Source organism: Megalobrama amblycephala, linkage group LG16, assembly GCF_018812025.1.
Source record: "Megalobrama amblycephala isolate DHTTF-2021 linkage group LG16, ASM1881202v1, whole genome shotgun sequence".
Classification (NCBI taxonomy): domain Eukaryota; kingdom Metazoa; phylum Chordata; class Actinopteri; order Cypriniformes; family Xenocyprididae; genus Megalobrama; species Megalobrama amblycephala.
This window is the reverse complement of record NC_063059.1, coordinates 30,539,958-30,564,124: the sequence shown is the minus strand read 5'-3', so window position 1 is coordinate 30,564,124 and position 24,167 is coordinate 30,539,958. Positions and strand designations below refer to the sequence as shown.

Genomic DNA, 24,167 nt, shown 5'->3' with positions numbered 1-24,167 from the left:
GTGTTACTTTTGCTATATTTTCACACTTAAAACAATGATTTGGTAATCCTCTTGTTCCACTGTCCTCTTTTGTGCTCAGAAATAAGTCTCCTGCCAGTTCTCTCAAGTCTGAGAATGATTCAGTGAGCTATATAACACTTTTAATTGTCAAGAAATTACTTCTCTTTAATAATTTTGGTTCAACATACTTACCTGTTGATCAAAAATTGCTTTAAACTTACCAAGAAATTTTTTTGTTTTATTTTAATTTTGATTCATTTTTGTTTTAATTAATAACTTTTAGGAGGGTGTACTCATTTTTGCAAATCAACATTTTATCACTTTGATAAGAAAATCTTATTTTCCTGAATAATTTTGACATGCTTCTTTTGTAATTGATCAAACAGACTTGCGAATCTTCAACATTGTGATTAATCACATCCAAAATAAGTTTATTTACATCATATACGTAGGTGTGTACTGTATGTTTATGTATGTATAAATACATACTCATGCATTTATCTATTTAAATATATTATATTTGTATATAAAATATTTATATATAATATAAATTATATAAATATACATGTATACATGTAAGTATTTCTTATAAAATGTGTGTTTATATATAAATAATAATTATACACAGTACACACACTTATATTATGTAATCAAACTTTTATTTTGAATGCGATTAATCGTTTTAAATAAATATATGTGTGTATATGCATGTGTGAGTACAAACCTTTGCGGTTCCTGTCTGTGATCCGTAGAAGACTTTGACCCCAGAAACATGAATGACTTTTTCTTTTTCAGGTGAAAGTTCTTGCTTTTCCACAGATTTATACAGCCACGGACTTACAGGGTTGACCACATTTTTCTATAAAAGAAAAAGACAATCTATTATATTGTGCGCTCATTAAACTACGAGACAAATCCTAACAAAGTCATTAAGTAGCAGAGAAGCTTTAAGCTTAAACACACTTAATTACCTTTTTGAAAAGCATGTTGACAGTAAACCAGACTCCTATAAGAACAGCAGCAGTAGTGTACACATATAACCTGTTCTGCCACACAGACAGCAGGTAACTCTCAGTGTAATCCCAAACATCACTCAAAACACCTGTGAATGCAAGCAAATACAGTTGATGCAAACTAATAGCACTTGACCTGTCGGGAAAAATGTCACACAATAAGCAGGATTAGTTACTGATGAGAGAGACAACCGATATGAACAATGGCTGCGTCTCAAAACCTAGTAAGCTGCCTACCTAAACAGCATTGTTTACCATTATATCCGCGTTAAAAACAAACACCGCTACTGGTAAAGAAGGTAGGGAGCTCACTAGGTTTTGAAACACAGCCTAGCCGTGCAAAAATGAGTGCATGTGCACGCTACTTAGAGCATGACTACACTGTTATATATGATTAGCAGATTAACTTATCTCACATTATATGAGTTATTAGCCATGCGTTTCAAAATAAACCCACCTGACATCTCAGAGCCGATTGTAGAATACACTAAACCCGAAAACACCGCTAAAAACAACATTTCTGAGGTCTATTAAATAAGACAGTACTGTTTATAAATCTATAACATAAGCCAGACAAATATCTAACTTCGTATTTCGCATATAAATAACTGGCTCACTTTACGGCTGCATGTCGAAGGACGCCGCCATATTGTTGTGGCAGGAATGCTGGGAAAATGAGGTCATCTCAGGTCATTTAAGTCCACAAGCGAACGTTCACTGGTTTAAGTATTATTAATAATAATACGTATATAATTTATTTAAATCACGTAAGAAACAATACATTACTACTACTACTGCTATACAGTTGTTGTAATTATTATCATCCACGTGAGTCTTCATTTGTTAAATCAATCATAATATGCATATAATTTATTTATATCATATAAAATCAATAAAGCACTATTATTGTTGTTGTTATTAAAATAGGTATTAATAATTCACTCATTTCACATCATTCTTCCACTTATTCCACATAAATACTAACAACTTTATTGCAGATTGTTCAACATCCCATTTTGTACTCCTTTATTCAAAACAAAACACAGCATGTTTTCTGAACGATAATAATAATAATAAAAAAATGTAAAGACTTTTTGATTTTCTTACACACAGATTTTTGTGTCCATTATTAACTTAAATCTGCTTATTTTTCAAAAATAACTATGGGAGAGTCTGTTGTCTTCATTGACATTTTCTTCATTGACATCTTAAAAATCATGCACTCTTGGTCTTTTGCTGGGTTTTGCGCTTGTGACGAACAACTGCAAGTGTGGTGAAAAAATTTCCCGCAAACAGAACCAGAAAGCAGAAGCCACACATGGACACCTACAGTAAAAAAGAGGTGAAGATATACAGTAATTGCAACTTCAAAATCACACTTTTTACAGATTTATTCTTAAGTTTGTATCACTTTAGTGTTATGATGTTGTGGAAAGATCTACAAAAACAACACTGACCTGCCATTCTTTACATTCAGAGACCTGAGCCATTCTGAACAGGGAAATACTGTTCCAAAGCTGCCAGAACTGTGACACCGACAACATTCAGGGGTCACCAAGATATACATTAAAAACGATTATACTGTTCATTTCATATGCTGTTCCATTTTCAAAGCTTTGTTCTTTAAAATCGGAATATATTTATATTATGAAAGGACAAATACTTACATGACCCAGGAAGAGAAAGGGAAGAAGAAATGTCAGTCCCCGCCACATCCATGACTGAAATCCCTCTGTTTAAACAAAAAGAGTGTTTAAAGCTTTAATAAAGCTTTTCACTTTCTTCAAAATATACTGTAAACTCAGAAATCCTTACCAACAGTCAAATCCAAGTTGTGTCTTTCCCCTAGTGCTTTTAGCCTGTAGAGACACCCACTTTGATAGTAGTACTGAAGATACTGCACAAAGCCTAAAGAAGAAAGTGATATGTTTGCCTTCATTATCTCTCAATATTGCAGTGTTGGCAACAGATGTTTTTCAGGGTGGTGTTAGCATGTAGAGTTTGTAACTTACTTTGATACAAACAATAGGCCAAAAATTGGTTCCTGAAAGACTGGTATGTTTCACCATCTGGCCTACATATGCAAAAGAAATGTCGTTTAAGGGCAAGTCAGCTGTACCAGCAATTCACTTATTCGTTGTTTTAGTGCTGATGCATTTAATATCAACATAACATTGTGCCTATTTACTTTTTTCACATTCCTGAATTTCTTGTGAGTGATTTACAGTCTCATGTTATTACAAAGAAAACAAGTGTAGTGTTATTTCAGTATTATTTAAATAATATTATAGTATTTATTAATATTTATATAATTAGCTTTTCAGGGTTTTTTTGTTGTTATATGCTTTTGTAATTTTTATTAGTTTTTTTTAATAACTTAATTATTCATTTCAGTTAGTTGCTATGGCAAAAAAAGTTTTTTACTTAAAAAAAGTATTATTTTCTGCAACACTTTATTTAAAGCCTTTATATATGATGCATTATAAAAGTATTTTTAATGCATTAATTATGGCTTTTAATGCACCTTTTAATAAAGGGGTGTGCAATCCTGTTCCTACAGGGCCACTGTCCTGCAGAGTTTAGCTCCAACCCTAATTAAACACACCTGAACCAGCTAATCAAGGTCTTACTAGGCATATAGAAACTTCCAGGCAGGTGTGTTGAGACAAGAGCTAAAGTCTGCAGGACAGTGGCCCTCCAGGACTGAGTTTGAACACCCCTGATTTAATGCCTTGTATGGTCTCATGAGTTGTAACCTCACTTATAATACATTATAATACTTATGTTACACCTTTAGAATATATAATGCATTAAAACACGACAAACAACCAATACCAGAGGTAACAAGGAATCTGAAAATATTATAATGCATTTTAAGTTTAGTTACAATTATTTATGAAAAGATATTAGTGCTGTCAAATCAATTAATCATGATTAATTGCATCTAACAAAAAAAATGTAAATATAAGTGTGTATACATACACACATACATATATATATATATATATATATATATATATATATATATATATATATATATATATATATATATATATATATATATATATATATATATATATATATATATATATACTTTTATGTTAGATGCAATTAATCACAATTAATCAGTTTTACAGCACTAGATATAATGCATTATAACATACTGAATAACTTTAATGCATTATACATAAAGGCTTCAAGTAAAGTGTTGCCTTATTTTCATCTTTTCCTGAGCAGCAATATTTTATTTTATTTTTATTGAAATTACTGAAAATTATTTTAATAGTATTAGTTTAGGACTCAGTTATCAATAACATCTTTGTAATTGCGGCAAGCAGGGCGAGGCTGAGAGCCGTGGGAACAGAACAAGGCCTTGAGTCTCACAGAGGAGCTCCAGAAGTATAAAAGGAGGTGGGAACCGGCGACGTTCAACGAAAAACTTATATAAAATTAATAATAATAATTATATAAAAAAATGAAAGTAAAGCGGCAGCCCCTCATGGACGACTGCCACATAAAAGCATAATAAAACACAACATAAATAGTCCAAGTGTAACTGTCGTAGGCCAGAAAGAGCTGTGCGTGTAAACTTCACTCCCCTGACCTCAAAAGGCGCTCTAGCGACTGACACTAGAGACTAACTCCTTGTTAAGGCAGGAACACATCAAGCCGACGCCGATGAACTAGTGGCGACGAAAGCAGACTGCGGGGTTGACTCACGTCGGCAGCGTCTGGGTCCAAAATTGGCCTGACACACCAAACCGACGCTCGACAGTCGATGGCCAAGAAGCAAGTCCATTCTGCGCCTGCGTAAGACGAAATGCCTGTCCGTACCAGCAGGTGGCAGTAGCTGAACAGCCAATCAGAATGATCAGATGGACCAACGGACCAACGAGCTCCGATGCCGATTCAACATGTCGAATCGGCCAAAAAAAAGCCGACGAGGACCAACTTCAGCCGATGGTGCGGAACACACTGAAAAAACTTAGTTGGCCGACGAACAAAAACTGCCCGACGGCCGACCGTCGGCTTGGTGTGTTCCTGCCTTTAGAGCACCCGACTTCAAGTCCCACTTAGAGAGGGCGGTTTGAACAGGAGGAGTTACACAGGCCTGGTTCACTGTTGTCACTCATCCTTTTATTCTCCCGGAGCTCCTGTTCTGTTCCCACGGCTCTCAGCCTCGCCTTGCTTGCCACAATTACAAAGATGTTACTGTTAACTAAAACCTAAAGCAATACTATTAAAATAATTTTCAGTAATTGCAATAAAGCTGAAATAAAATACAATATTGCTGCTCAGGAAAAGTAACTCCACCTTCATTCCCAAGGCTCTCGGCCCCACCTTGCTTGCCATAGTAATCTTTAATTATGATGTAACAACTAGCTCTTCCTCTCATTATCTCTCCTTTTTTACTGGTGTCACTTTGGCCATGCAGGCTAATATGGAAATGCCTGCTTTGATCCAATTGGTTCACAATTTACAATCCTGTTTCACTCAAAAGTACATCAAATTACAGGAATAAGATGTGAATGGAAATTTATGATAACTTGAAAGACAAACTTAAGTAGGTACAGTAACTGCTCTGAAATTAATAGTCTGAAATGGCTCACCAAGTTAGCATGACCCCAGACAGAAAGGTAGAAATGTAGTGGTGGAAAACCCACCAACCTTTAATCCTAAAAAAAAAAAATCAAAGCACAGTTGTACAGAGATGGTACAAGCCAGAAAGACTAGATCCTGGAGACAGCTTATTAAATCCATTATTGATCAAACTTTTCTCGTGTGACAGTAGCAATGTCACATCTTCAGGTGTGAAAAGCCTCTTACATACAGTAGTTTCATCTGACAGTTTCTGACCTGGATCCATTGCTGATGAGGACACTTTCACGGATTGTCAGGGTGCAATAGTACCAAACCAACAGGAAGTTAAGAAGGGCATCCAAAACTCTACAGACACACAAAAAAGCAGGCATGAAACTTGATGTGAGGGAAGGCTTGTCAGACAGGCCCGAGTGAATTCAGTCTTACCTGTAGCTGATGAAGAAGCGACATATGAAGGTCAGCAGGAACAGAATCAGGGTCACATACAGCTTGAACCTTTCATACTCATCTTTGTATTCAGCTCTACATTAAAAAGCGTACAGGAATAAGATGCAGCGTAAAATATAAGATAAAAGAAGCTAAACTGAGAATTTTCATTATTCAAAATAACTATAAAAAAGTTATATTTTAACATGTATATTTATTAACACAAAAATGATTTGCCAATGGTGTAAGATAGCTTGATTCGAGATAAAACAAGCCTCAATATCTTATGAAAAACAAATGTATCTTGTTTGAGATATATTCATTTTTTATAGTGTGCATAAATTTACAAACGAAGTTACAAATCTATTGTTTCTGATATATATTTTAAATGTATTTCAGTAGATTTTTTAGGTGCTTACTTTGCCTCTTTGCTTGGAAGGTTGACATTCACACTCCCAAGGACAAGACTGAGATAAAGCCTTGAAAAGATAAGCAAAAATAACACACAGCTTCTTAATACAAAGCTAACCTTCCGAAACAGTCTCGTGTAATAATCTTCCATTACCCATTTTTCTTTGGCAGAAATGCTTCCATTTGAAAGATTAGGTTTGGCATAGTTCGAATGTGACCTTTGACCTCCTTAACCTCATTCTTCTCCTCTTCAGTCAATCCTTTTCCAAGTCTATAATCCGGAGCAGAAAATACATATTAAAATGCTACAATCATAGTCAGCATAACAGATCATAAAGAAAAGATTTTATTTACTTAGTCAAAGACTTTAAATTCTCCTTTAAATTCTTTTTCTGTCTCGCTATGGAGGCAGCAAAGCTTTTTTGAAGTTTGGAGACTTCCTCTAACTTCTGCAGGTAAAGCCGGTGGGTCTCCTGGACACAGAAATTATTTATTTCAACAGAAATGTTCAGATGTTTTAAATGGTCTTTGGTTCTGAATATTTTAGGAAAGATAAAATCCTACCTGAAGCTGCTGTAATTCTTTCTCCTGAACCTTCCATTCCTGAAGGGCTGTTGCGAGTGATGTCGACATGTAGAACTTTATCAGTTACAACTACTCAGTTAAACTAAACAAATTTGCTTTTCTTGGATAACTAAATTCAGTAAAACAAACTGTGATGGAAACACAGTAATGTCTTAAATGCAGATTTCTAAAGAGAGATTCAGTTTAGAAGCATTTCAATTGACAATCTTCGTCGTATCTCTTATTTCTTAGCGATTGCAATATAGGCTTGAACTTTGTAGTGAACTTTGAAAGACCAACTTGACTGACCTTTGACACATTTGGTTGCCTGCACTTTATAGGAAGGGCTAAATATTTAGGGTTACAACACTGTGAATTCTGACATATTAAAATAATGAGAAATTCAATTTATTACAGAAACTTCATTGCACATCTAAAAACATTATTGCACTTGAGAAATGAGGGTTTAGTTATTCATGCTCTGAAGTCTCATGCCTTAGTTGCATAATCCAATAATCCCTCATAAATTCTATTGATGTAAAAGAACACTTGTAGAGTATAAGAGAACAGCTGAAACAATGAGAACTTGAACTTTAATCGAGAGATAACACCTTTCACACCTTTATTTTGTTTCAACATCTTCAGCTATTGCCTGGACATTATAAGTACTTTTAATGACACTTTGGTGTCCAATTTATTTGTTTTGTTTTTAAAGTATTATAGACATTAATCCCATGTTTTGTTTTCTGTTTGTGCTAGATAAACGATGTGTGTATAGCTATAAATTCGTTTTTAATGTTTTCTTTAGGCTGCATTTATTTAATCTTGATGTTTTTTTATATTTGTTTTTAGAAAACATCACGCAAAATAGTTTTTTATAACCAACAGACATTAATAATTAAAATTAAAGATTTTATTTGACCTCTCGATCAACATTGAATCTTAATCACCTTCTTTCACTGAACGTTTTAATTAATAAAACTGTTTATTTGTTTATTTGTTTTCAACTGAATGCATCTGATCCGAAAGACTTTTTTTTTTTATCCAATGCCACAAGAACAAGAGGTATTACATATTCACATTACCATATTAACATTAGCTGCCAGGGGAAAAAATGGAGAAAAAAGAAAAAAAAAAAAAAAGAGAAGGAAATATTACATAAATTTCAGTGCTTTCAGAGCATTACATGTTTTCAGTGCTTTTTTGTTATTTGTTTGTCCCAAAAGATTTACATATAATTTAAAGTCATTTATAAAATGTGAAAAACTTGGTTTACATTGAGCCCACTTCTTCTTATGTATATGGTATCTTCCTCATAAAATAAACAAACGTATAATATGTAGTTCTTTACACTTCAAGTTTTCATTCTCTATATAAAAAGTACATCAAATACACAAATTTCTATCATACAATCAAGTTTTCTATTCATATAGAATTCTAAATCTTTCCAAAATAATCTTAAAACACAGATGTAAAATAGTTTCTTTTTCTTGTCCACAAAATGAGGAAATATTGAGCTTAAATCTTTCCAAAACATGGATCCGAAAGACTTGATTTAGTATCCTCCTGCGTTCACTCGCGTCATCAGATGCTCGTAGTGCGCATGCGCGTTCTTGCGACTGTAGTATTATTGACCCAAGCATTATTTAAACTGCGCAGGGGGATGGCCTGTCAAGAAACATTGGACTGCAAAACCATGGGTGGGTTTACAAAGCAAGGCATGACGGTGCAGCTAAAGCAGGATCTAATCTGACTGATACTATATGTTCTGCCTCAGAGCTGCTTTCGGCTTTCTTCTGATCGCTGATAGTGGCAGCGGCGGCTGGCCAGAGGTGCTGGATGAAACCGACCGGTGTGTGTGTTGACTCCCGAAGATACTGTCGCGTTTTACGTCACTTTTCAATGAATTTGTAGTCATATAAGTTGCTTTACAGGACTCACTTGCTTAAGGTAAAAATGAGCGTCGCGGTTTATGTTTTATCCACGGTCACCGGATATGTGCTAACCTCGGCATTACTGCTGAAGTGTCCGTCACTGCTGCACCGGCGAAAGAGAGAAGCCTTCCGGAGCAGACACATCTCACACCGCGGCGGTGAGTGGACAAACACTGCTTTTATATGTATATATCAAATATACAGCTTTCATTGTTTATCCAGTCAAGTCAAAACCCAGTGATCTGAAAATGCTGACTATGTAGGAAGCGTACTAGGTTTTGAGACACAGTCAATGAATGAACCTTAGGGTTACATTCATAAGATTGCTGACTATAAAAGTCATGCATTTCAAACATTTTTGTTTTTTATATAATGAAAAGCCTATTATTAAGACACATTTTTTCACAAATTAGAATTCAAAAACAAAACCAATTCGTTGAGGAAAAAAAATTGACAATAATAATAAAAAAGGAGCATCCAGCTCAGAAAGTAGAAACTTTAATTTCAACATATTAGCTCACATGATGGATATACAAAGTATTCATTTGTGAAATCCAAACATAATGTTTGTGACTTGGGGTCCAATTAATTTACAAATGGCTCTCATTTTTTGTGAAAAAAGAGTGGAGTTACATTTGTGAGGTATTCTAGTGATATTAGTTCCATTAAAGGGTTAGTTTACCCAAAAATGAAAGTAATGTGATTTATTACTCATGTTGTTCCACACCCGTAAGACCTTTGTTAATCTTTGGAACACAAATTAAGATATTTTGATGAAATCTGATGGCTCAGTGAGGCCTGCATTCACAGCAATGACATTTCCTCTCTCAAGATCCATAAAGGTACTAAAAACATATTTAAAACAGTTCATGCGAGTTCAGTGGTTCTACCTTAATATTATAAAGCGACGAGAATACTTTTTGTGCGCCAAAAAAACAAAATAATGCCTTTTCAACAGTATAGTGATGGGCCAATTTCAAAACACTGCTTCAGAGCTTTACGAATCGAATCAGTGATTCGGTTCTCCTATCAAACGGCTAAACTGCTGAAATCATGTGACTTTGGTGCTCCGAGTCACTGATTCGATTCATGAAGCAGTGTTTCGAAATCAGCCCATCACTATATTGTTGAAAAGTCGTTATTTTGGGGGGGTTTTTGGCGCACCAAAAATATTCTCGTCACTTTATAATATTAAGGTAGAACTACTGAACTCGCATGAACTGTTTTTTAAATATGTTTTTAGTGTTAAATATGTTTTAGTTGTTTTCAGTTCATTAATGGATCTTGAGAGAGGAAATGTCATTGCTGTGAATGCAGGCCTCACTGAACCATCGGATTTAATCAAAATATCTTAATTTGTGTTCCGAAGATGAATGAAGGCCTTACGGGTGTAGAGCGACATCAGGGTGAGTAATTAATTACATTATTTTCATTTTTGGGTGAACTAACCCTTTAACACTTTTAGCCATGTTTTCACAGAGGGGGTTTATCGATGATCCACTGCAAAAGAATGTTTTTCCCTGCTGCGAAAGCCACAGTAGTTAAATTATCGCTAGGTATGCCCAGTAGATGAACATGATTTCACAAAGTACAACATCTTCAATCAACCAATCAGATTTGGTTGAACAGCATTCCAATCAACCAATCAGATTTAAATGACAAGTTTACAGTTTATGTCAAGTTCAGGCGTACAACCAGGGTTAGGTGTATTTACATCAATGTTATTCACCTATCATTTCCCTCTGATTTTAGGGTTAAGTTATGGTATAGGGTTAGGTTAGGGGTAGGAATAGGGTTAGGACTACATTTCCAGACAGGAATGTTGTAAAATATGTTGATCCAGGAACAAGTGTCAAGGGGTCCAGTTCCAGGTTAATACCTCTTTTGCATTTCACAAAGTATGTTATTCCAATAATTGTGCATTTAAGACAAAAGGGGGAAAAGGAATTGTTAAAAGCATGTTAATGATTAGGGGATATATGTAATCCTCAGCTGAATTGCTTTCGTACGATTACAGACTCATATTGTTTTAACTCCCCTTCCCATAATTTCAGAATCCTTTATGCATCTGTGCCAGTTCAATCACATACAAATTTTTTAAAAATAATCAATGTTTTCCCGGATGTTTAAAAAAAGTAATTTCTCAACTGGAGATGTTTCAAGATTATCCTTTAATGTTGTGCTTCTTTGAATAAGATGCTTAATTTGCAAAAAACCCCGAAAGATTCTGACTTAAGAAGTTTATATTTTTCCATAATTTGTTGAAATGACATTGGGTTACCATTAATAAACAAGACTTGGAGCCTTATAAGACAAATTTCATAATACTTTACCTTCATGTTGGGCCAGTGTTGGTTCAGAGGGTTCATCATTGACTTGATACTGGTCTTTATTGATTAGGCCCTGGAGTGTGGACTTTGAATGCTGGAATTCTGTAGAAACTACATATAGTCTCAATATAAACATCACCCAAAGTCATTATTTTACTACCAGAAGCAATGTTGCGAGTAAACACGAAGCACTGCTTCTACAAAATACATTATGTCCTGATACTTATTGTTTTTCTTCATCTTCAGGGGCTGGAGAAAACTTGGAGAACACAATGGCAGCCTTCAAGCAGTGAGTTTATCAATGGGCTGCTGTTAATTGCCTGGATTTGAATTGATAAGTGTAACTGTACTAAAATCTAGCATGCTAGGTTAACTTCATATACTTGATCTTGTAGAATCTGGAGTGTTTTTTCCTCTTTTCTGAATAGGTTTCATCTTTCCTCTAAGTGGCCTCATCAGTTGATGACTAAATTGTACAAAAATATTCTACAGTGATCTGGATGTTAATTTATGGACAAATGCTTCTTTAACTCATCTGTTACATGTTTTCTACTTCCTCAGTGCTGTAAAACTGGGCACTGACATGTTGGAGCTGGACTGTCATTTGACCAAAGATGAGCAGGTGGTGGTATTGCACGATTCAAACCTGAAGAGGTCGACTGGCATTAACGCATACATCTCTGATGTTGCTTACGCTGTGAGTGGAGAAACTTCAAACATCCTGAATTCACACTCGCAGTCCAAATGTTTCAAGTCTTGACTAATTTGTTGCAGACGTTAAATGTCAATATATAAATATGTGCGGTGATGTAAAAGTGTTTATGTGTGTTTGTCTTCTTAGGAACTTCCACCTTACCTCTGTAAGCTTGGGGTGACTTTCAAACGAGGTGAGTGTTCAGTCCAGGTAATGTTCAACAAATTTGATTTAAAGGAACACTCCACTTTTTTGAAAATAAGCTCATTTTCCATCTCCCCTAGAGTTGAACAGGTGAATTTTACAGTTTTCGAATCCATTCAGCCGATCTCCGGGTCTGGTGGTACCACTTTTAGCATAGCTTAGCATAGTTCATTGAATCTGATTAGACCGTTAGCATCGCGCTCAAAAATGACCAAAGAGTTTCAATATTTTTCCTATTTAAAACTTGACTCTTGTGTAGTTACATCATGTACTAAGACCGACGGAAAATGAAAAGTTGCGATTTTCTAGACCGATACGGCTAGGAACTATACTCTCATTCTGGCGTAATAATCAAGGAACTTTGCTGCCGTACCATGATATTACGCACCGCCAGTTCCTTGATTATCACGCCAGAATGAGAGTATAGTTCCTACCCATATCGGCCTAGAAGATCACAACTTTTCATTTTCCGTCGGTCTTAGTACATGATGTAACTACACAAGAGTCAAGTTTTAAATAGGAAAAATATTGAAACTCTTTGGTCATTTTTGAGCGAAATGCTAACGGTCTAATCAGATTCAATGAACTATGCTAAGCTATGCTAAAAGTGGTACCGCCAGACCCAGAGATCGGCTGAATGGATTTGAAAACTGTAAAACTCAACTGTTTAACTCTAGGGGAGTTGGGAAATGCGCCTATTTTCAAAAAAGTGGAGTGTTCCTTTAATGTATAATCAAGCAGATTCCCAATGTGCCTGAAGTGTTATTAAAAGCCTGTAGTGGGAAAGAAAATCTGAAACATAATACATTGAAACAAGCTACTATATGATTGGTTCAAATATGTTTTAATATACATTTAATGGTAACTAAGACATGTATGTCCAACTATTACATTACTCCTGATGTATTTCAGAGTGCTTCTGTGAAGGAGGAGATGACAAACGCATCCCTCTGCTGAGAGACGTGTTTGAAGCTTTCCCAAACACCCCTGTAAACATCGACATCAAGGCTAACAATGACACCCTCATCAAGAAGGTGTGTGGACTCTGCTGTCCTGCTCATATTTCATTTCCTTGAATCCTCTGTCTGTGCAGCTGTTTGTCACCACTAAAATTAATCAGGTTGGTGAGACAAGTGTGTAGAAGCAAAATAGTTTTACCTTTTTTCCGTCAGGTGTCCGAGCTGGTCATCCAATACAACAGGGAGGATTTGACCGTCTGGGGAAACTCCAGCAATGAAATCGTTAAGAAATGTTATAAAGAGGTGAAACATTGGCTTATAGTAAACAGCATTGTTTTACTCTGTCAGTAAATTGTTCAGCGTATGCAAAATGTCAATGTCTAAAGTTTACCTGTTTATTTTGTAGAATCCACAAATCCCAGTTTTGTTCAGTTTGCCCAGAGTGCTACTGTTAGTGGGCCTTTTCTACACAGGCCTCCTGCCCTTCGTCCCGCTCAAGGAACAATTCCTGGAGATTCCAATGCCTTCAATTGTTTCCAAGTGAGGAACATATACATTTCAGTCATGCGTACATACATGCTCCAATCATTCTTTTTCTTCCAGGATTAAAAAAAAAAAAGATTTGGCCTCAGTAGGTTCAGCTCTTAGAATGCTCATAGAACTAGTGCTTTGATAGACATTTTCTCTAAAGATTTTGTTGGAAATTTGAAAAAGTTATAAATATTTTGTCTCTTGTAGACTCAAAGCTCCTGAGCGTCAGACATGGAGTCAGCGTTTTATAACATGGTTGGCAGACACGTGAGTTTATGTACACTCTGGCCTTAATGAACCTTTTACCTAAATATTTACTTAACATGGTTTATGTGTTTCTTATAAGTAGTTAAATAACTGGGGGTAGTCCAGAAAGCAGGCTATGTGACTTGCCTGGGTAAGTTTAATCAGAGTAAGCGGATAATCTCAACTTTTGGTTTCAAAACCTTAGGTAACTTTCAGGGTATGTAAATAGCCATTGCAACTTATTGTCTGAACATAACCTGCTCTGGAGGTTAGTTTACTTCAGAGGTATTTAGCTCATGCGTGCCCTATTGATGAGGCTCCAGTGGGCGTGACAGATTTTGCACAATATAATGTAAAGCACTATATTATAACAAAGAAATGTTTATTTTACTCTATTTTATTTATTTATTTATTTTTTTCTTATCTTACACATCGTGGATCTGCATTTAAAAAGTTTTTTTTTGCAACAGGATGTTTTCTATATAATGTATTTGTAATAAAAATACATATGTGATACATCTCACCATACAAGAAATGGCTAAACAAAAAATAAAAGTATACAGCCATATTATCTTTGCAAGCGCAGACACTGTTTTAAAGGTGCCCTAGATTCAAAAATTGAATTTATCTTGGCATAGTTAAATAACAAGAGTTCAGTACATGGAAAAGACATACAGTGAGTCTCAAACTCCATTGTTTCCTTCTTATATAAATCTCATTTGTTTAAACGACCTCCGAAGAACAGGCGAATCTCAACATAACACCGACTGTTACGTAACAGTCGGGGTGTACGCCCCCAATATTTGCATAATGCCAGCCCATGTTCCCAACATTATGAAAGGGATTACACAAGGGCAGCCAGTTAACGTCTGGAGCTGCACACAGCTGAATCATCAGACTAGGTAAGCAAGAACAACAGCGAAAAATGGCAGATGGAGCAATAATAACTGACATGATCCATGATATCATGATATTTTTACTGATATTTGTAAATTGTCTTTCTAAATGTTTTGTTAGCATGTTGTTAATGTACTGTTAAATGAGGTTAAAGTTACCATCGTTTCTTACTGTATTCACGGAGACAAGAGCCGTCGCTATTTTCATTTTTTAAACACTTGCAGTCTGTATAATGCATAAACACAACTTCATTCTTTATAAATCTCTCCGACAGTGTAGCATTAGCCGTTAGCCACGGAGGACAGCCTCAAATTCACTCAGAATAAAACTTTAACATCCAAATAAATACTTTACTCGCATAATTCGAAGCATGCATACAGCATGCATGACAAACATCTTCTAAAGATTAAAAGATAAGAAAAAAAAATGCACAATTGCCCCATATGTGGCAGTATGCACTAAGAATGTAAATTGCCATTAAAAAAAAAAAAAAGAAGAAGAAAGAAGTAGTATGGCTTGCTTCTTCTTGGGCTGCGTTCCATTCCAAATCTTTATGCCCTTCACTCTCTAACTTCTCTCCATCTCATGGACTCTAATGTGCGTCATTGCTTACGTTGCACGAGTGCCCACTACTGGCGGAAGTCATTCATAAGGTTTAAATGAAACACACTAAGCCCTTGATCACTTGGAATTCACTGGAGATGATTTATTATTTAAGCCCCTTTTGTAATCATGAATTTGTTTTATGCACCATTCTATATGCTCATAAGTTGTTGGAGAAAATATATAAAATCTTATAGGTATATGAGCTGTTGGAGAAAAATAAAATTACACAAATGAAACAAAATATCAATAGTATAAACTTTGACTTTGAGCATAATGTAGCTACAAGTATTAGCCTATGCGATTTAAATCTCACCATAATTAATATATTATACACTTTTATTCGATTAATTCTCAAAATAATTAATATATCATACACTTCAGTCAAGCGCGATATGCTGTGACGTCACAATCAAGTTGAATTGTGGGATATAGAGCTGCTTGAAGTGTACATCAGAATAGACTTGCTCCCTCGGTCAAAATCTAGGGGACGAGGGTCTGTCCATATAAACTTCCCTTGTCTGAACGCACTTCAAAATGGCGGCAGGGATTCCCCCGAAGGGAAGTGCTTAGGGAAGTTTGTGAGTGCGTGTCTAAAATTGGAGTGGAAAGCAACCTTAGTGTCCCTTTCCATGGTGACTCCAGGGCTGTGTTTGAAATCGCCCCCTATACACTCATATACTATTCCCTACATTACTCCACTAATATAGTCCACTTGAAGGAGTGAATGAAAACAAGTGAATTTGGACACTGAGTGCGCCGGAAGGGCTGCCACTTTTGCATAGTTTGTGCTTGCTGTTTAATAATTATTTGAGACTCTGCAAACTGGCAGCTCCAGTAGTAATGAAAAGATTTATCTTGAACTCTGTCATGAAAACTATCTATAAACCTTAATTAAACAATTTAATAATCAATTAAAAAGGAATTTATACCTGTATGATATTACGCTGGACCATCGGTTTGGAAAATGGATGGATGATTCAGCGGCGGGCGCCACCTTCTGGTCAGACGCGCGACTCTCACAGTGCATTATGGGTATTCTCTAGCCATTGAGCATGCATCAGTTGTACACTCATTATTGTGGTGCATTATGGTATTAAATGAGTGCACTCTATAATGTTCACTATGGTTTCGGACACCACTGAAAATGGCTGTCCCCTCAAATAGTGCCCTATTTTGGACACAGCCCTGGATTCGGCGCTGGGTTGAGATTGTCTTTGAGTTTCATACTGGGGGTTGACTGAACTTACCTCAGACCTCGGTTTTGGAACCTGCATACCTCGAGTACGCAAGGTTTGGGTTAAAGGCATAGACTGTAAAAAAAGATGGACGACGCGACGCCGCTTCCTTCCATTGTATTGAACTGAAGCCAAAATGGGCCGATGAATGGGCGCTGACACGTTACGCAATACGTCAAAAAAAAAAGTTTGGAGCCTGGGCATGCGCAGAAGGAATCGCCAGTGGAGCCCGGAGGCGGAGTCGCGGTATCAAACTTCCGCCCAGACGACTGCGTCATCATTCATGTATCTTAAATAGACTATAAAAATTATACACAATTTAAAATTCTACCTATAAAATAATAGGCTATTCTGTTTCTAGAGCAATAATATTTTTGAAACAGAAAATTCAGTAGATAAAATCAATATAATATGCCACTAGAAACAACTCTAAATCGTCAGAAACGGTCCTGCCATTTTAAATCAAGTTCAACTAACGTTAGGAGATCGATTGCTGTAAGCTATCATTAGTTTTGTCCTGCTAATTATTATTTTATACCCATATACTTAAGTAACTGCCAGATAACGATCACCTGCTTTTTCCCCCGTCATGGCTAACGTTAGGCGTGTTATCTTAACTAATAACATTTATTAATTAGCTTATAACACCCATATTTATTGTTACAGAAAAAGGTTCAGTGATCCGTCAGATCCTGTAGGTCGGTTAATACAGTTTACTGCTGAACAACTCATTTTGTTGGTGTTAAATAACAAAGAATCGAAAATTAATAGTTAGATAATACATCTTCAATCTCCCCTCGAAGCTCCGACAGTCCTCAGACAAGCTGTCAATCAACTTCGAATCATGACGACACGCCCCGTTTTTATAGCATCAAATTGCTAGCTAAAATCTAAATTATCACAAAAACGAACAATTGAATATATATCAGCGTGATAACAACTACCTTAAATGACCAAAACCATCTTTCAGAAAGTTTTATTTGAAGCAGAATTTATTTTTAAGTTTTCACTGAAGTCTCATTCGACTGCATTGAGAGGGCGGGGTTTATGACCTGTACTGCATCCAGCCTCCAGGGGGCGATCAAAGAGCCCGCAGCTTCACTTTTCAGGACGTATGAGACACACCCGGTTAAAGGCGCTCTAAGCGATTCTGAGCGGAGTAACTTCCTGTTGACGTTCGAAGTGTTGTCAAACAAAACAGAGGCTAGCTAGACCCTCCCTCCTACTCCTCCTGGCCCTCCCGTCCGTGCTTCCTGAAACAGTCATGAACGCGCATTTAAAATGTAAGTAGCTTGCGTATTGACGCTGCTTGTCGGTTATTGGCTGGAGCATGTTTATTATGTTAAGTGGTCCAGGCTGCACCAGTCAGTTTTCGGAGCTTGTGGCAACTACAGAGACCGCGTTTTTTTACAGTGTGTTCAGGGGACAGGCAGCTAGCGCATAGTGAGGAGATGTTTGCGGTATGTGACAAAAAAAAAAATTGGGCCTAAAAACGCGTCAAATCGCTTAGAGCGCCTTTAATCAACCGAGAAGTTAACCTTGCTTTCTGGAATACCCCCTGCTTCAGTGTTTTTGCCCATGCTGGCCTCAGTCATATTACATAATGTAATGCTCAAGCTCCGCCCATCTTATTCTCACACTTATTTTAATGATAATATGGATGTATTTTCAGGCTCCTCATGAGAAAAGCTCTATTCGATCATCTGACGGGCAGAGGAATACAAGTGAGTACTAATCTTCAAATTTAGGTCATACACCACATGTGCTTTATGGGTAAGAATTGTTTTGAGTGCTGTGATGTGCAAGAGCAGATGGCAGGAGCTTTGAATGGAATTTCGCTCTTGTCTGGAACGTCATCATGAGACTTTTCCACTGGTCTTTGCTTTTTCCTTTCCAACCACAGGTGTATATCTGGGTGTTGAACGACGAGGAGGACTTTAAACGTGCCTTTGACCTTGGGGCTACAGGGATTATGACAGACTATCCCACCAAGCTAAAGGAGTTCATGGAGAAAAACAACTACGTTGCCACCCTTAAATAAGACTTCAGGCCAAAGTAAACAATCAATATGCTTTTCTGCTGATATTTGGCCTCTGAATGGGCCTTTTAATTACCCAACATTCTTTGATGTTTATGTCAAATGAGTTTAGAAGTGGCAGCTATCAGTTCTGCATTCATCTGCGATCAGCAGTTCAGCATCAGAGCCGTTTTAAAGCAAACTGGATGTCATGGAATCATTCTGTAGCTTTAACTTCATAGCAATACACATTGTCCATAAAAAGCTAAGAGACTATGCTGAATTATCAATCTTATTAGGGTGATGTCATGATCGTCATGACATTTCTGTGAAATTTACTCTACTGGCACTTTCATTGTATTATTGACTGACATTTGATTGTTTCATCACAGTGTGAGGATGTAAATCCCACAGGTACTTCCTGTTGAATCACTTTCTGCAATAACACTGAACTCACTAAAGAGTTAATTATCTAAATGACAGTACCGAAGCTACTGAAGTTTTTCCAAGGCACTGAAAATAAACACTATTTTAAGAGTGTATTGTGGGATTGTTGAGAGACCAATAACCAGAGGGCATTTTAATGTTTACCGAAGTACTATGTGGTTTGATTGATGTGTATATATTTTGTTTTTATAAACTTGTTTCTTTTGACAATAAGAGATTGTCAATTTCAAGATATGTTGTGGCTTAAAATATGCCTCAGTATTGCTTGAAGTGTTAAGTGTTTTGTTTAATTAATATATGACCAGTCAGACGCTTTGACACCAATTCAATCTTCATTATTACTATTTCAGCATGTTTACAATATTAATCAAAACTAAGTCAAAACTCATATTTAAGCTGCTACATAGTCAGTTTCTGCTTCAGACTCATTTATATGTAATACAATATATATATAAGTAAATTTAGGAGAAAAATCATACATAGAGGAACTCTATAATTGTCTTTAAAATCAATTTCCAGTATTCAAGCAACAGCCTTTATGCCAAAAGGTTTTGTGATCACAAGAAACAAAGTCAGTCAAGTGTGTCCAAGCTTTTGACTGGTTGTGTATGTTTTACACTGATGAAAGAGGTTGTGTTGGAGTGTAACTGGGTCACAGACATGTGTTGTGTGTGGTCATGTGACTTGAATCTGCTTTTGCTGGGACAGGAAAAGATTTTTACTTTAAAATGTTGGTGGTTTTAGTTTTGTGCAATGAAAGGGAAACATTTTGTCTCACACTTTTAATGAAATACAGGATGCATTCAAAATTGACATGACAGTAACTCACTCCTGAAAGAAGATAATCTGATGATTTATGAAGAATTTGTGGAGTTCAAATATTCCCCAGCCCTTTGTGAAGTGTGTATATATATATATGAATATAGTAGTTCTTAGACTTGTGTTTAATGTTCTGGTTCAGATTTTCTCCAAGCCGTTTTCATTTGTTGTGTATGAACTCAATGTTCTTGTAAATTTTAAGTGATAGCACAAAGATTAACTCAGAGATTAGTTATAGAGCCTATTTGGTTTCAGCAGCACAGTTCTGTTTTGGATTTGTGAATATATTGCCATTATATATATTTTATAAATGAATTTAAACATATTACATCTTGCCTTGGTGTTAATTTGTGCTTTAAAAAAAATTAAAGACCCCAATACAACTCTTGTAACGCCATACATTTTGGGGGTGTTTATTAAAGGGTTAGCTCACACAAAAATGAAAATAATGTCATTTATTACTCACCCTCATGTCGTTCCACACCTGTAAGACCTTTGTTTATCTTCGGAACACAAATTAAGATATTTTTGATTAAATTCGATGGCTCCGTGAGGCCTCCATAGCCAGCAAGTTAATTTCCTGTTTCAATGCTCAGAAAGGTACTAAAAACATATTTATCTTATATATCTGTTCATGTGACTACAGGGGTTCAATATTAATATTATAAAGAGACAAGAATACTTTTTGTGCACCAGAAAAAAACAAAATAAATTATTCAACAATATCTATATCTATATCGATGACCAATTTCAAAACACTGATTCGAAGCTTTACAAATCTTTTGTTTCGAATCAGTGGTTCGGAGCGCCAAAGTCACGTAAACAAGGCTTCGTTAGGTCATAAGTGTTTAGAAATTTCAATATTTCATGGGACTTTGACAGTTTGATACACGCTCCGAACCACTGATTCGACACAAAAGATTCGTAAAGCTTTGAAGCTTCATGAAGCAGTGTTTTGAAATCGCCCATCACTAGATATTGTTGAATAAAGTTATTTTGTTTTTTGGGCGCACAAAAGGTATTCTCGCCACTTTATAATATTAAGATTGAACCACTGTAGTCACATGAACTGTTTTAAATATGTTTTCAGTGCATTGAAAAAGGAAATTAACTTGCTGGCAATCTGAGCCATTGGATTTTATCAAAAATATCTTAATTTGTGTTTCGAAGGTGAACGAAGGTAATACGGGTGTGGAACGACATGAAATCAGTGGTTCGGAGCGCCAAAGTCATGTAAACAAGGCTTCGTTAGGTCATAAGTGTTTAGAAATTTCAATATTTCATGGGACTTTTGACAGTTTGATACACGCTCCGAACCACTAATTCGACACAAAAGATTCGTAAAGCTTCGAAGCTTCATTAAGCAGTGTTTTGAAATCGCCCATCACTAGATATTGTTGAATAAAGTTGTTATTTTGTTTTTTTGGGGCACAAAAGGTATTCTCGCCACTTTATAATATTAAGATTGAACCACTGTAGTCACATGAACTGTTTTAAATATGTTTTCAGTGCATTGAAAAAGGAAATTAACTTGCTGGCAATCTGAGCCATTGGATTTTATCAAAAATATCTTAATTTGTGTTTCGAAGATGAACGAAGGTAATACGGGTGTGGAACGACATGAAATCAGTGGTTCGGAGCGCCAAAGTCACGTAAACAAGGCTTCATTAGGTCATAAGTGTTTAGAAATTTCAATATTTCATGGGACTTTGACAGTTTGATACACGCTCCGAACCACTGATTCGACACAAAAGATTCGTAAAGCTTCGAAGCTTCATGAAGCAGTGTTTTGAAATCGCCCATCACTAGATATTGTTGAATAAAGTTTAGTTTTTTTGGCACACAAAAGGTATTCTCGCCGCTTTATAATATTAAGATTGAACCACTGTAGTCACATGAACTGTTTTAAAAATGTTTTCAGTGCATTGAAAAAGGAAATTAACTTGCTGGCAATCTGAGCCATCGGATTTAATCAAAAATATCTTATTTTGTGTTTCGAAGATGAACGAAGGTAATACGGGTGTGGAACGACATGAAATCAGTGGTTCGGAGCGCCAAAGTCATGTAAACAAGGCTTCGTTAGGTCATAAGTGTTTAGAAATTTCAATATTTCATGGGACTTTGACAGTTTGATACACGCTCCGAACCACTGATTCGACACAAAAGATTCGTAAAGCTTCGAAGCTTCATTAAGCAGTGTTTTGAAATCGCCCATCACTAGATATTGTTGAATAAAGTTATTTTGTTTTTTTGGCGCACAAAAGGTATTCTCGCCACTTTATAATATTAAGATTGAACCACTGTAGTCACATGAACTGTTTTAAATATGTTTTCAGTGCATTGAAAAAGGAAATTAACTTGCTGGCAATCTGAGCCATTGGATTTTATCAAAAATATCTTAATTTGTGTTTCGAAGATGAACGAAGGTAATACGGGTGTGGAACGACATGAAATCAGTGGTTCGGAGCGCCAAAGTCACGTAAACAAGGCTTCATTAGGTCATAAGTGTTTAGAAATTTCAATATTTCATGGGACTTTGACAGTTTGATACACGCTCCGAACCACTGATTCGACACAAAAGATTCGTAAAGCTTCGAAGCTTCATGAAGCAGTGTTTTGAAATCGCCCATCACTAGATATTGTTGAATAAAGTTATTTAGTTTTTTTGGCACACAAAAGGTATTCTCGCTGCTTTATAATATTAAGATTGAACCACTGTAGTCACATGAACTGTTTTAAATATGTTTTCAGTGCATTGAAAAAGGAAATTAACTTGCTGGCAATCTGAGCCATCGGATTTAATCAAAAATATCTTATTTTGTGTTTCGAAGATGAACGAAGGTAATACGGGTGTGGAACGACATGAAATCAGTGGTTCGGAGCGCCAAAGTCATGTAAACAAGGCTTCGTTAGGTCATAAGTGTTTAGAAATTTCAATATTTCATGGGACTTTGACAGTTTGATACACGCTCCGAACCACTGATTCGACACAAAAGATTCGTAAAGCTTCGAAGCTTCATGAAGCAGTGTTTTGAAATCGCCCATCACTAGATATTGTTGAATAAAGTTATTTTGTTTTTTGGGCGCACAAAAGGTATTCTCGCTGCTTTATAATATTAAGATTGAACCACTGTAGTCACATGAACTGTTTTAAAAATGTTTTCAGTGCATTAAAAAAGGAAATTAACTTGCTGGCAATCTGAGCCATCGGATTTAATCAAAAATATCTTATTTTGTGTTTCGAAGATGAACGAAGGTAATACGGGTGTGGAACGACATGAAATCAGTGGTTCGGAGCGCCAAAGTCATGTAAACAAGGCTTCGTTAGGTCATAAGTGTTTAGAAATTTCAATATTTCATGGGACTTTGACAGTTTGATACACGCTTCGAACCACTAATTCGACACAAAAGATTCGTAAAGCTTCGAAGCTTCATGAAGCAGTGTTTTGAAATCGTCCATCACTAGATATTGTTGAATAAAGTTATTTTGTTTTTTGGGCGCACAAAAGGTATTCTCGCCGCTTTATAATATTAAGATTGAACCACTGTAGTCACATGAACTGTTTTAAATATGTTTTCAGTGCATTGAAAAAAGGAAATTAACTTGCTGGCAATCTGAGCCATCGGATTTAATCAAAAATATCTTATTTTGTGTTTCGAAGATGAACGACGACGGGTGTGGAACGACATGAGGGAAAGTAATTAATGACAGAATTTTCATATTTGGGTGAACTAACCCTTTAAATTGGGAACTAGAAGAGGGCGTTTTGACCAGAAGAGGGCGCTCTATGATAACTAAACCTTGCTATAGTCTAGTCTAACCAATGCACAAGGTTTGAAATATAAGCACTGCATGTAAATATTTCACTTTACACGTACTACGAAATAACAAAATACAAATAACGAGGCCTATGTAACATCAAAACGCCTACGATAGTAAATTTAACTACTCGTCTTAAATTATACACGCTTTCCCTAATGAGATTAGTTTACTTCAAGATGTTGTTTACAAAGTTTTGAATGAATACAGTGAAGTATCTTGTACCTTTAACTTCCAAGTAAACCATGCAGCCTGCTGGTGACTGATCGAACAAATCAACGTTAAGTTCTGCCTAAACTCTCGGAGCTGCAGGTAGATACCAGCCCAAGTTATGACTGGTTGTTTTTTCATGTTCGGACCAATCGGCGTAGTGTTGCTATGCCTCTGCGTCTCAATGATTGGTGCAAAGAGT

General features: G+C 36.1%; 3 protein-coding genes across 3 annotated transcripts in view; 1 reads left to right on the top strand and 2 right to left on the bottom strand.

Annotated features, from left to right (window-relative positions):
* The window catches only part of tyw1 (tRNA-yW synthesizing protein 1 homolog (S. cerevisiae)), a 72,918-nt gene extending 71,222 nt beyond the window's left edge, over nt 1-1,696 (bottom strand). Inside the window, 3 exon segments of the mRNA XM_048160215.1 lie at nt 725-859; nt 972-1,102; nt 1,471-1,696. Of these exon segments, the coding sequence (XP_048016172.1) occupies nt 725-859; nt 972-1,102; nt 1,471-1,531 (327 nt within the window). The 5' untranslated portion in view covers nt 1,532-1,696.
* Nucleotides 1,697-1,971: 275 nt separating this feature from the next.
* Nucleotides 1,972-7,315, bottom strand: tmem120ab (transmembrane protein 120Ab). Its single transcript, XM_048160909.1, has 12 exons — nt 7,017-7,315; nt 6,807-6,925; nt 6,607-6,723; nt 6,461-6,520; nt 6,042-6,137; nt 5,871-5,960; nt 5,624-5,689; nt 3,026-3,087; nt 2,829-2,921; nt 2,681-2,745; nt 2,471-2,539; nt 1,972-2,339 (listed from the first exon to the last, which is right to left on the bottom strand). The coding sequence occupies exons 1-12, from the start codon at nt 7,083-7,085 to the stop codon at nt 2,229-2,231; spliced, it is 1,017 nt and encodes a 338-aa protein (XP_048016866.1). The 5' UTR covers nt 7,086-7,315; the 3' UTR covers nt 1,972-2,228.
* Nucleotides 7,316-8,602: 1,287 nt separating this feature from the next.
* On the top strand, nt 8,603-20,260 carry gdpd1 (glycerophosphodiester phosphodiesterase domain containing 1). The gene is made up of 10 exons (XM_048160910.1): nt 8,603-9,108; nt 11,527-11,569; nt 11,842-11,977; nt 12,122-12,167; nt 13,091-13,212; nt 13,351-13,440; nt 13,544-13,677; nt 13,876-13,935; nt 18,325-18,376; nt 18,556-20,260. The coding sequence occupies exons 1-10, from the start codon at nt 8,973-8,975 to the stop codon at nt 18,691-18,693; spliced, it is 957 nt and encodes a 318-aa protein (XP_048016867.1). The 5' UTR covers nt 8,603-8,972; the 3' UTR covers nt 18,694-20,260.
* Nucleotides 20,261-24,167: the final 3,907 nt, after the last annotated feature.

What these genes read in the sequence shown, in the direction of transcription:
- tmem120ab (XM_048160909.1), bottom strand. Translation starts at nt 7,085, where the DNA reads ATGTCGACATCACTCGCAACAGCCCTTCAGGAATGGAAGGTTCAGGAG. An exon ending in CTTCCAAGCAAAGAGGCAAA is followed by an intron (nt 6,138 to 6,460) that starts GTAAGCACCTAA and finishes TTTTTAATGTAG; the next exon opens with AGCTGAATACAAAGATGAGT. An exon ending in CTGAATGTAAAGAATGGCAG is followed by an intron (nt 2,340 to 2,470) that starts GTCAGTGTTGTT and finishes TTTTTACTGTAG; the next exon opens with GTGTCCATGTGTGGCTTCTG.
- gdpd1 (XM_048160910.1), top strand. Translation starts at nt 8,973, where the DNA reads ATGAGCGTCGCGGTTTATGTTTTATCCACGGTCACCGGATATGTGCTA. An exon ending in TGGGGTGACTTTCAAACGAG is followed by an intron (nt 12,168 to 13,090) that starts GTGAGTGTTCAG and finishes GATGTATTTCAG; the next exon opens with AGTGCTTCTGTGAAGGAGGA. An exon ending in TTAAGAAATGTTATAAAGAG is followed by an intron (nt 13,441 to 13,543) that starts GTGAAACATTGG and finishes TTTATTTTGTAG; the next exon opens with AATCCACAAATCCCAGTTTT.